General features: G+C 39.2%; 1 protein-coding gene across 1 annotated transcript; it reads right to left on the bottom strand.

Moving 5' to 3' along the window:
* Positions 1 to 4,509: 4,509 nt before the first annotated feature.
* On the bottom strand, positions 4,510 to 8,939 carry GTF2A2 (general transcription factor IIA subunit 2). Its single transcript, XM_068695206.1, has 5 exons — positions 8,803 to 8,939; positions 8,510 to 8,679; positions 7,925 to 8,029; positions 6,525 to 6,651; positions 4,510 to 4,827 (listed from the first exon to the last, which is right to left on the bottom strand). Exons 2-5 carry the CDS (start codon positions 8,579 to 8,581, stop codon positions 4,802 to 4,804), a joined length of 330 nt encoding a protein of 109 aa, XP_068551307.1. The 5' UTR covers positions 8,582 to 8,679; positions 8,803 to 8,939; the 3' UTR covers positions 4,510 to 4,801.
* Positions 8,940 to 12,756: the final 3,817 nt, after the last annotated feature.

Here is a 12,756-nt window from a genome sequence, read left to right as displayed (position 1 = left end):
TAAATAAAAACATCCACTGCAGCTCAAGGTCAAGATGCAAAGGTATCTTTTGCTTTTTCTCCACTAGGTGGAAGTCACTGTAACCTTTATAAAATAAATGGACAAAAAACAACAAATAAGCAAACAAATCTGTAACAACAGGATGAACCGAACAGGTAGCAGCAAGCAAACCAATGCTGTAGCCAGTGAGATAGTTTGTCTTCCACTGGACATTAAGATAGCTTAGTACAACAAACGTTCAGTTAATACTTTAAGGTAAAGGTTCAACCAATCTCCTGAGATCTCAAAGCACATCAATCATATGAACATGGAGGGATTAGCAGAAATTCAAACACAGGAAACAGCAAACGGCCAGAAAGGTATGAAGAAGAGTATAATAATAAAAAGCAGGAAGAATACTGGCACCAAAGCCCTTTACATTCTCTTTGTCCCACTCTCCATCAGTGAACTGAAATAGCCTCCACAGAAACAGCAGATCAGGGGTCTGGACAAACACCATCCCAGAAATGTGGTTAGAGCTGAGAACTGTGCTGCCAAGCCAGTGTCAGAGCTTGTCTTGGCATCTGTGAGGTTCAGCAAGAATTAACTCCTCCAGGGGCATAGGCAAGTTTCTCTTCTGCAGTGAGCAGGCAGCAGTCTTCATGCCATAGACAAGTACTCTTTAAGGCATTCCTGGAGCAATTCAGAAAATCAAAAACGTTATTTCCAATAATTATTTATGCCTCAGTATGCCTCAGCTATTTTCTAAAGAGATAGCAGAGTTAACAGGGTAAATAGCTTATGCTGCTTGGGGAGTTCAAGAAAATTAGATAGCCTACAAAAAGGGGGCGGGAGGTGTATACCCTTATGCATATTCTTTCGTCACATACACAAAATCAACACTAACATCTACAGCTTTCAAAAGCAAATTCACTAAACAGACACCACAGAGTGGCAGCTGGAGCTCTTGCACTGTAACATAACCATGCAAGGAACAAGGGTGCCAAATGCTTCTCCACTGCATATGCAGATTACCTTTTGGCTCTCAAGGAAAACAGCCTGCAAGAGTGAACTACAGGCTTGATTACAAAAAGCTGAAGTATTCAGTAGTCTGTATACATCCAGATTTGATCCATGTCACAGAAATGTCCCGCAGATGCAAGAACATCAGATACCTGCATTGCCTAATGGTGCACTATCATGAAGCAAAAATATGAGGATTATGTAAGTTAATTTTAGGAACAGTAAGTATTCGAGCTTAAAACAAACTATTTTTGCAAGCTAAATTCAGAATACTTGGAAACCAAGGATTCCACCATGAGAATGGAAAACAAGTGGTTTTCAGAACAACAGCTTGATGCATTTGCAGTAACCAGAACTATCCTATGTCATCAGACAATTGTAAACAGAGATACCAAAACAGAATCCACATGTCAAAGAAAGCTTCTAATACCACTGATAACAGGCCAGGCAGCAAAAATATAAACATCAAGGTACATTTGCCTTTCCTTCCTTCAGTTTTGGTTTGGTAACTTCTCTTCTCCTGGCTTTTTGTACAAAAGTGCCTTCAGACTTCCAGCTGCAGAGAGGAAAGGAGTGTCTTAGGTTATAGAAGCACATGCTTGTTTGTCCATTTGTTCCCCCTCATTTGTATGCTGTTTCATCTAAAATGTTCCCTTGCTCCCAATTTGTGTATACTTTCTATCTTTTCACACAGATTCTCGCAGTGCACAGTCCCTTCTTTATCACTGTGCCAGAAGCAGATTCTTTCTTGTCCCCAGTCACTCCAGTTCCTCCAAAATCTTTCAAGTTTGTTGTGTATTTCTTTTAAAACTACAGTACTATTAGCAAAAGGAAAAATCTCAGTTCGGAAGCATCTGTAACAACATATTTTTAATCCGTGTTGTTTTGCCACTCAGTTAACTCAGGCGAAACACCAGGCTAATTAAGAACATCAGTTGCACTTAAGCATTGGCACGTTTTTCCACTGCAGAAAAACTTGAGTGCTTTAAGTACAGTGCATTTAAATTCAGTTCCGAATGCTCATCTCCTTTTCAAACGTTTCCTTAGGCAAGGCAACATTCAAATCTCAGTATTCAAGCGAATGGGAACCACCAGATAAGTAGGGTATACTGTTCAGAGTATTACTGTTATGTATCACTACAGAGGATACCAAATCACTTTATCCTTCTCCAAAGAACCACTTCTAGATCTCTTGTGAAACTCTTGCCTCTTCTTGTATCCTGTTTTTAAAAAAAGTCAGTAAAATCGTCCTGAATTTATGAACTTTATCATTCCTGGTCCTGCTCACATTGATTTGAATGTCACCAGTTACTAAGTAGCAGACATCTTTGCCATCAAAATTATTTCTCCTTTTTTGTATGCCATTTTTCATAGCATATAGAGACATTAAACAATTTGCTTTTTCAGTTACATATTTCCATTCAGCTAGCAGCTAAAGTAGCACTAAGCATGGGAGCGCTCACGGAGCAGTATTAGTGTTGAAAGGCAAGAGAAATCAGATGGAGTAGTATGAAGGAAATGCAGACAAATTTATTCCATACAAAAAAAAAAAAAATCACATCAGTGTAACACTGCTTCTCTATTAAATTTGTTTTTAATGGAAAAATACTAATACATATGCTAATGCAGACTTAATTGGAACTAAAGCTGATGTATATTTATTTGTACTAGGAGGGAGGCTACCAAGTCTTGGAGGTTGAGAAGCTTCTGTCCAGAGACAGGAAGACCGCAGGGCTGAAGGTAGGAACAGCAAACACATTCAAGAAGGATGAAATTAATTTTCCAGATGATTATTAGAGGGGGGAAGACAAACAAACAAACAAAACAGTTAAACCTAGAAGATTGAGTATGATGGAGAAAAAAACAGAAAACCATACCTTTGCATCCTTTGAGATACATGTAATTACCTCAGCACAGCCTGTACCACTCAAATAAGAGCAGTAGTTTGTTCTTTTGGTTTCAAAATCAGTTACTTACCAATTCGCAGCTCACAGAAGACTTTTAGCAGAGATATAAGACAAAAAATTAGTCACAAACATAATACTTAGAGCAGTCTACTAAGTAAGTCCGTGAAATCTTTTCTCACTTGACAAGAAAAATCTCTTGCCTGTAGAAGAGATTCCAGATCTGGAGCATGGAAAGATCCTTGTTTTCCCTCAATGATCAGCACTTTTGATCAAGAACACTAAATTTCATGTTTTAAACACCTCCTAAATGTCATTTCCAGGTCACAGTGGGATAAGACAGGGGTTGCCACAGAGGCAACAGTTTCAAAACTAGCCTAGATTGCCTTAGCTGTACCTCAGGGAAAAATCAGAGAAGGCAGCTTTCAGTCAAATGTTTGCTTCTCATTTCTGCTAATAGAGAATTTAACATTTTCACTTAATGCCATATGGTTGAACATGGCATTAAGGCAGGTGAGCTGCTAGGCACAGTTTTAATATGTTCAGTAGATATTAAAAGAGGGAGGCAGACATTATCCCAGCCCCTCTCCCAACCCCCCCCCCAAAAAAAAAAAAAAAAAAAAAGCATTCTTTGATGACCAAAGACAGGATTTAGAGATCTATAATAGACTGGAAAAATGTTAAAGGAAATACTAAAACTTTATTAGTTTAATTAACAGACTCAGCCACTGACATATGGAGGAATAATTCAACATACAAATTATGCTTCAGTTTTGGCACAAAGATTTAGACTGATCTGAAAAAAATAATTAACTCTGTGACTTTTTTTTCTTCTTTTTTTTTTTTTTTTAATAATTCCCAATTTCTAATAATCTGTAAGTAGTCTACTGTCAAAAATAAATGAATTTGACACAGTCGAAACAGCCAGCATTCCTACAACCACACTAGGACATGCTGTTAAGTCAGACATAGAAGCTGCATGTTACATTCATACTTCTACTGCAGTAACTGTTTTAAGGGTCTCTTGCTTGGAGTTACTTAGTGGCATATTTAAATCTAAAGAACACAGTTATCCATTTGAAATCTCTAATCTCATAGCTCAACTCTTGTTGAAATCCTGATTGCCACGTGCTCAATTAAATGTATTCCACATACAAATCTATTAGATAAACATGAAAATAAGCAGCACTAGCACCTGTTGAGAATGTAGTGCGATCTTAACAGTCTTTGACTCATGAGCTGTGCAATAATATTTTAATATTCACGTTAGTGTATTATTAGCATAGTGTACCATGATATTTACAGATACCTATTATCTACTAATAGATCGCTAATAGCTATTACCTATTTATGGATATTAAGATGCAGTAAAAAACAGACAAGTATACTGACCAGCATGAGCTGCTAAGTTTTTGCTGATGTCCTCTAGCATTTTTAAACTGCCATTTCTTGCAGTCCTAGTCAATGCAACCATATTCAGATCAAAACCGTGGAACTGAAAGCCTTTTACATTTGCAACATTACTCAAAACACATTTAGACAATATTGGGAGAACATAATACTGTTTGTTCCTACACAAAGCTTTCCAATGATCACTCATTCATTCACAAGTTTTTAAATAAAAGTTTATTAGAGAAATTACTTTGAACAAAAAAAGGCAACAGTATCTGTTGTAATTTTTTTAAAAAAGTAACATCGTGTTCTTCATGCCCCATGTGGTGAACTGAAGAAATGCTACAGGTATTTCTTCACTGTTGTTCTGTGATGCTTTCTTAGTATGGATTAACTCACATTTGCATCACAAGAATCAAGTATGAATACAGTCCCTTCCCATGCTTCTCTCCAGAAAGTGCTGCATATTAACAGAAAATATTGCAGGCAAACCACAGTTCTATTCATTCGGCAGTATTGGAACCAGTGTCTGGAAATGAAAAAAAGAAAGCATGAGTTATACATACCCACACTAGAGAGTTAAGCTAAAGAGAACCAGTACCATTCTCTTAATACCTTCCCCAAGCTCAACAGCATCCCCCAAGCATTTTAGAACAGAACATGCTCTGTACCTAAGTAGTTCCCTCCACTGTTATCAACGTGAGGCATAAACTACTTGTGCTCTTTCACTTCGTTTAGTAACATTGAAAAGAGCCAGTGCAAAACTTCAAGGTTGTGCACACACATCACTTGCTATTACGGCACCAAAAATCCAAGCAGCTTTGGCTGTAACTCGGAGTGATATACACTTTACTGCAGTCCCAAGCACATCTTGCTAAGTCACATGATCTACTGAAGATAAAACTTTTAGCACATCCTATAACATAAGCTCCTATAGAGTGTGTGCTACTGTGTATGTCTTACACATTTTTAAATGTGAGAATCAGTATGACCTTCATTAAAACAACTGAGAGCAATTCTCTGTTCCAAACTTTTGTCAGAAGCACCAATTGACACCAACGCAATTTCTGGTATTACTACCAGTACTGCTTTCTTTTTCTTAGTGCTATAGCAAAAAGAATACTTATCTTTGGGTATAGGGAAAGACAAGTCAATGTCTACTACAATGTTTCTTTAGCAAGTCAACTCTTTGTGTAAAAATGGCTGAAATTGTAATAGCAGCTTTAAATCACCCAGTTCTTTAAATCTTATCTGCATCCTTCAGCAAGTGTGAACATTATTAACAAATTGAAAATAAGGTTTCCTCTACTAGCTAGAGTGAGCACACACAAATAAACAGAGTATGATTGTATGCTTGCCTAATTCCAGAAGCTGAGAAAACAAATTCTGTCAGCTGTTTAAAACTACAAATGGACATGACCAATGTAATCGTGCCAGGATCCAAGGAGCCACAAGGAACTTGTGTCAGAAGTCTAGGGTATGCTTAACTGAAGTCTTTTCCATTCTCATATCTTCCTTTTAGCATCCCTGCACTCCTCCCTGTGAAACAACCTGCACCTTTTCACACATCATTAGTAACATTCTGCCACATTGATGGTTAAAAGTTATAACGCATCTTGCCACAAAAGTCACTAAATGATTTTTTTTCAGTAAAGAATTTCAAGGAACACTGACAAAAAGTAATGTTGTCAAGCAGGTACAGAACAAAGTCCTATAAGCAGCGTACATACAGTGAGCCTGTTGAGCAATACATGTTATCTAGTATGATCTGCAGTGCCAGCCTAAGCTTTTATTGTGCTTGGGTCCCCTACTATCAAATCCAGCAACCAATCGCTTCAACACTTTTCTCAGACAACTTATTGCTCTGACTCATGAAGCAGTCTTTGATTCAAATAAAATATGGTGCTGTTCCAACAAACAGGTTAATACTACAGAAATCACCACACGGGAATTCAAACCGGATTACTTCTGACTTTGTAACTGCTATAGTGGTAGTAGTTCAAGAACAGATGTCCAGCAGTCTCACACATTCCTATTTCAGTGTTTGGCAATAAGAGAAGCATTCAGCTTGCTTTTGTTTCATTTCACATTATATGTAAAAGGGAGTTCAGAGCCCTACTTCTTGTCTGAAAATACAGTCTTGCCTTAATTGGGCATTTGGTCAAATCTTTCTATGAACGATCAAGTCTTGTGTCTCAGCTTAATTATATCATAGTCCATACTTACTTTTTCCATCACATGCTACAATTTTCACTTTATCCACTTTCACAAGTTCAGTGACCTCCCTAAACTCAACATCATTCAGTACAAATGTCCACACGTTGTCACAGAACCTGTATGTATTCAGAGACCCCTTTAAAAAGACAAGAGACATTTTCTATAGGAAGCATACCAAAAATATAAGAAAATATGTTTACTGTTTACAGAACTACATATCTTCTAGAGCTATAAATCAGTTAACCATAAAGCCAATGGTCAACATGAATGCATGCAAACATAACAAACAACCAATTGAGGAAAACTGTAGTTTAAATGCCCTCCAGTGGCCGAAGTTTTCAAGACCACATTGTGATGTTACATGTATGCAAAGGGAAGCTTCATAAGCATGGTAAGAAGGCTTGTACCTTTTCTAATGTGTATAAAGGATCTGCACAACTTACTTCAGTATCAGAAAACATTTTTTTTTAAATATGGGATATAAAAAAAATCAGTAACAGCAGTGATCATAACAACATGCAAATTCTGCAACTGTTAATAAAAAAATAATGACAAAATGTAGGTATGTGGCATAAAGGGGTATCACCCTATATGCTATAAATTACTGTATTTGTTGATATGCACACCTTCCGGCCTTCATTTTCCCCTATTTTAAATTGATTCTCTTGGAACTTAAGTTCCACGTAAAATTTTTAGTTCTCTACTTAATGCATCCTTAACACTTTTCTACACCTCATTACGTATACAGAAAAGTATACACGGAGAAAAAAATCTCTAACACGTGTTCATGGAAAAATAATTTAAAATCCTAAAAGAACACTTTGTTACTATATTCTGCATAGACTGCAAAAGTATTAGGACAATAGTATTTTCTCGAAACTGCAATCAAATTGACATATAACAATTTGCTGGCTATCTGACGTGAATTAGGGTGGGTGGCTGAAAAAAAAACACTTATTTTTCTGCGACATTCACAGAATACAGATGCAAAATCATTCAGTGATTTGCATAAGAGTAAATCTACAACTCTTTTCATATCAGAGCTGTGGGTGAAAATCTGGCTTTATCCCACTTGCAAGGTACAACTGAGAGAAGCAAAAGTCTCTCCATTTACAAGACACTGAGGATGGCAAATGCTACCCATCAAAGCATTTCCCTCTTCTCCTTCCTTCGTTTTCATCTGACCAAATCTCTGCTTTTGATTTTTGCATTCCTCCAAAAGTTTCCTGGTTCAATAGTAAGAGAATAAGCGTTATGATCACACATACAAAATGTGTGCAGGTTATCATATTTCAGAGTCAAAAAGAACCTTTGTAAGCTTCCATTTAGAGCACAAAGTTTTTCCCACGTTCTGCATTACCATGCAATTGCTGCGGCTCACCAAGGACTTTGATGTGGAGTTACCTTACCCTGAAATTGACTCTGTTCCGGACTCGTTGTGCCAGTGCTGAGTTGATAGCTTTATCAAACTGAAGTAGCACCTGAAGGGCCAGCTGAGGAGTGATTTGCTGCGACTGAAGTAGTTTAAAAAAAAAAAAAAAGTTTTGAGTTGTTTCAAAGTTAACTCAAAAAACGCACTAAAAGTTAAAAACGTCACTACAAAGTTTCTATGAAGCAGTTCTCTGGAAGAATGCTTTACAGAAATATTACGCTCTTGTATTTATTTTCCCACGTTAACTTTGGGAGAGGAAGCAAGGCGCTAAGAGGTTTGTGCTATACAAAGATCCCGACTGAGAAATAATCATCGGAAACGAGCGTCAGAGCAGCAAACGGACTGCGGCGTTCTGGGTTCAGCTGGCTGCCCGTTTACTGGGCCGAGCGACCGGGGAAAATGCTGCTTTAAAAACACGCACAGACACACAGACAGACACACAGACAGACACAGACGCTTTCCTTTGTCTGGAGCGCTAGGCTGAAGCCCTCCCCCGTGCCAGGGGCTGGCTGCGGCCGGTAAGCCCTCCAGCCCGGCCCCGGGCCTGCCGCAGCCCCCGCACCTGTATGAGCTCGTCCAGGCTCTCCTGCAGGCTGTTGCCCAGCGTGGTGTTGCGGTACAGCTGGTACGCCATGCTTCGCTCCGGCGGGCGGGACGCGCTCCTGCTCAGCCACGGCTCCGGGCGCCCGCTGCGGCCTCGCTCTCATCAAAAAACCCCGAGGGGAAGCGCACCTGGAAAACACAGCGCGGCCTCACTGCGCCGCACGGGGCCCGGCGCCGCCACCGCCACCGCCACCGGGTCCCCTCCGGGCCCCCTCCGGGCCCCCCGCGCACCCCGCACGGCCCCGGCCTCACCCGCCCCAGCGGCCGGAGCAGCAGCGGCGCGGCCCGGAAGCGGAAGGCTGAGGGAGGAGCGCGGCGCCGGGGCTGGGGAGGGGAGGGAAGGGGGGAGGCGGCTGAGGGGGCTGAGGCGGGGAAGCGCCACAGGGACGTCGGTTGGGAAGGGAACGGTGGTACGTGAGGAGGCAGGGGGAGAGCCGCGCACTTGCAATACCAACACAGCTCCAACGAGTGCACGTCAGGTATTTAAGCCAGTTACAACATCTGTGGTTCATAAACTGCTTTATTTATAAACTGTTGGCATGACTGCTGCGGGTCCATTTTGTTAAAAGACACAACTTTCCCGTTGCATACAGAGCGGACTTGATTGATATTAACAGACAGCATTCAGCCCTTCTATTTACCATCCAGCTGGCAGAGCGCCCCCCTACAGCAGGGCATGTTATTTCCCCCGCCAAAAATGCTTGGAGAGGACAAAGTAACTACAGAAGCACGGGGAAATTAAGCATCCATCTTCCAGCAGCACATCTTGGGACTACTAACTCCAACCCTTAACGTCAAAAAACACTAGCCCTGAGCAGGGGCTTCACAACTGCACTTTTATCCTGTCAGCTCAGTACAGGGAACAACCAGTGACAGAAGAAAATACAGTTCAACTTATTGCTGAAGTTAGGAAGCCTGCAAGATTTGTCCTTCAGAAAACACTTAAGGAATACTTATGTTTCAGAATGCTATTGACTAAAATCAGGTATCCTTGAAAAGTATCATTAAAGCACGCTTGTTCAAATACCTCCAACAACTAGGCTGTGAAACAAATCCTCTAGAGAATGACCGGCATCCATGAGGACTGAGTAAGAAACCCCTACAAAACTTCTGCAGTTAAGAAAAAAAAAAAAAAAAAAAAGGCAAGCAAGCTATTCACCCTCTCCCTGTTCTTCAATTGAAATTTTTGAGGGAGACTGGAATGATTAACTAAGTGTCACCTCCACAGACAGCAGCTTGTGCTAAGAGCTGTGCATAAGCCACCTTTCTACATACTGTACAAGTCTATAGAATATATAGATGAACACTGAAAGAAACACACCTTTCAGCAAGAAGCTTAATACTCTATGACAGATTCAGTCCTATTCAACCTATTCAGTGCACTTTTTTTTTTTTTTTAAGATCTACATTTTTTTCACTGGATGACACACGACTAGGCACCGGTGCCCTCTCCTCCTTACGAGACAGTGAGGTAATTGCATAAAATTCCGTCACCACCACCGTTTAATCTAACTTTGAAGTCTGGCAAATTTACCATTGAAAGGTTCTAATATATCACTGCAGCATTTAAGTGTATGAGACTTGCCAAAACATGCTAACACATACCAGGCTATATCCTAGTTGTGTGCAGTTTAGAATCTAACTACCGTTTTTCACTACACAGCTCCTCTGAGCAGTAAGTACTGGTCTTTACTTTCAGTGAACAATACACTAAGCTGCAAAAATTTATGAACAAGGTTACAGATTATTCTAACTAGTTATAAGCTTTTGGAACCAAAAAGTGTGTATTTTAAATTCCAGAACTTCAAAGACTCCCATATGCTTCAGAACTAAATCCTTACGCATCCCTCTTCATTGCTTTCTAACAGAACATGGCTTTGCCATACTACATAAAACAATCAAGAACATTCTTTCTCCAAAATACTTTTACCACTTCTGAACGTTTCTCCTGTTGCATAACTCAGTTTACAGAACCTCGCATCTGCACATACCGAGGCTGCTATGCCAAACAACTCCATTTGTCACCCCATAATACCAAAAACTACTTATTAGCACATACACATATATATTCTCACACACAAACTCATTGAAATCTCTAAATTGAAGGTGAATTAGTGACTCAAACTTATCTTGACAGAGCTCACACTGTATTCTAGCAACACAAGTTTTACCTCTAGGAAGAAGTGCTAAAGGTGAACTCCCTAAAATACTGTAACTTACCACAAAGTGATTCAGGTTCTGAAATAACTTTATTAGTATGACATTATGACTTTTTAATGTCTTTAAATATTAAAATATATTATAGTTTTTAAAGTATATAGAATAACTTAAATTTTACAAGAAGGTAATTTGTGTTCAAGATAACTTTGGGACCTCTGCTTTTTGTAAACATCCCCCTCACCATTAAATGATGAGCTGGAAAAGGTCAGAGGGGCATCGCTCTTTAGTACACAAGTTTCTCATGCTGTGTATCTTTCAGGGACAGAACAACTAATGTGTTCTATATCCATTTACAAAAATTTACATTAAAGAAACTATTAGGTGAGCATACGTACATTTCCAAAAGAAATAGAAATACAGCAACATGAAACTGTTGAACCAGCCAGCCACCGGAACAAAGCTAATAATCCCATAATTTGAGATTACAGCCGATACAGAGCACTTTATACTGCACTATATACATAAGGAGGAAAAGGGCATACTCACAGAAGAGCAATCCTCCCACTAAGAATGTGATTTTACTGAGAAGGATACTTTTTTAAAACTAGGAAGAATTTGAAAGATTACTGGAATGCTTAACATACACCTTAGGACCCACACTGAATCTGCAAAAATCAGGAAGATTTCCAGGTTTGCGCTGCATTGTGGAAGTATTAGAATTAAAATTAACAGGTTGTGAAAGCATCCAATTTGCTAACTTTATACTAACTTTAAACTAGGTCAATATCAAAATTGAAACAGGAGATAAGACAGCCCTAAAGAAATTATTCAAGTGTTCTCCTTTCAAAGGATCCAAATAGATGTCAACTTGAAATTAACATTGCCTGTTGAATAAGAACATCCTATATATTAATCTCTCTGAAACCATCACACAAACTAGCAAAATAGAAGTACCTAGATCTTGAGATGAAAGTCTCTGAACTGCAGGCAAACTCCCAGAGACATGTGCAGTTTGTCCTCATCTGATATGAATCTCCTCTCAGTTTATTATGTGTATCATTAAAGATACTACCTTAAGTGGTAAAGATACTACAGTAAGTGGTAGTAATAAATCTTACTCATGGTATTAGCTCTTGACTGATACAGATCAGTGACAGGTAGTAATCTAGTTGAATGCTTTTTTTATTCCTAAGAAAACTGTATAACACTAACATTAAGAACGGGTATTTTTGCTCTTAAGACAAAACTACGAGCATCCTAAAAACCAAAATGAAAAAAGATTTCATATTTGCTACAATATTAAGTTGCTCAGCTCCTGAATGGATTAATTTGCATGGATCTGCCCTTCCAGGGAAATGGCTATAAGACATATGACAAACTTTTACAATCTACCAGTGCATAACTGCTACCCTGATAAGCCTATAAACTTCAGTTATGGATCCAATATCTCTTACAGAGAATTTTAATAGCATTGTGGGGCATGAGTGGAGCAGTAACCCTTTTTATTGCCTTCTTTGTAAGTGAAGTTAGTGCTATATCTGAAGTTAGTGCTGTATGTGGTGCCAAGAGCTTTAGAAAGGGGTACTTCATCTACAAGGATGACAGTTATTCTAGGACTCCCCCTACTTCTGCAAACAACTGGTATTATGGCTAAGATAGGTAAGATACCTAAGCAATGCCCAAGCTCTACTGAAAATAACTAGAGCTTCTACTGGTGATAGCTGATATTCCTCCTTCCTAGAGGAAGAACTAGAACAAACTCATTTCATCATGGCAGCTGAACTGTCCTTGGTTTACTGAAACAATCTAAACTCACAACTTGAATTTACAAAGGTCTGATTAATAGGTCCAGTGTCCTATTAGTTATTCAAACAGTTCAGTTTCCATTGTGGTGGAGGCTTAAACCCTTTGTCCAACAAATTCAGAGAACTCCAGATGTGTATTTTTAGAAGTAGATTAAGACAAAGCTCAAGCTCACTCTAATGAGTTAAATGGGTACTGCTTGTATGAGATGTGAACAGAAATAAGGATCTCCACACGAGAGAC

The sequence above is a fragment of the Anas acuta genome, chromosome 12 (genome assembly GCF_963932015.1).
Source record: "Anas acuta chromosome 12, bAnaAcu1.1, whole genome shotgun sequence".
Taxonomy (NCBI): domain Eukaryota; kingdom Metazoa; phylum Chordata; class Aves; order Anseriformes; family Anatidae; genus Anas; species Anas acuta.
Note: the sequence above shows the minus strand (reverse complement) of the source record. Positions and strands in the feature narration are given on the sequence as shown.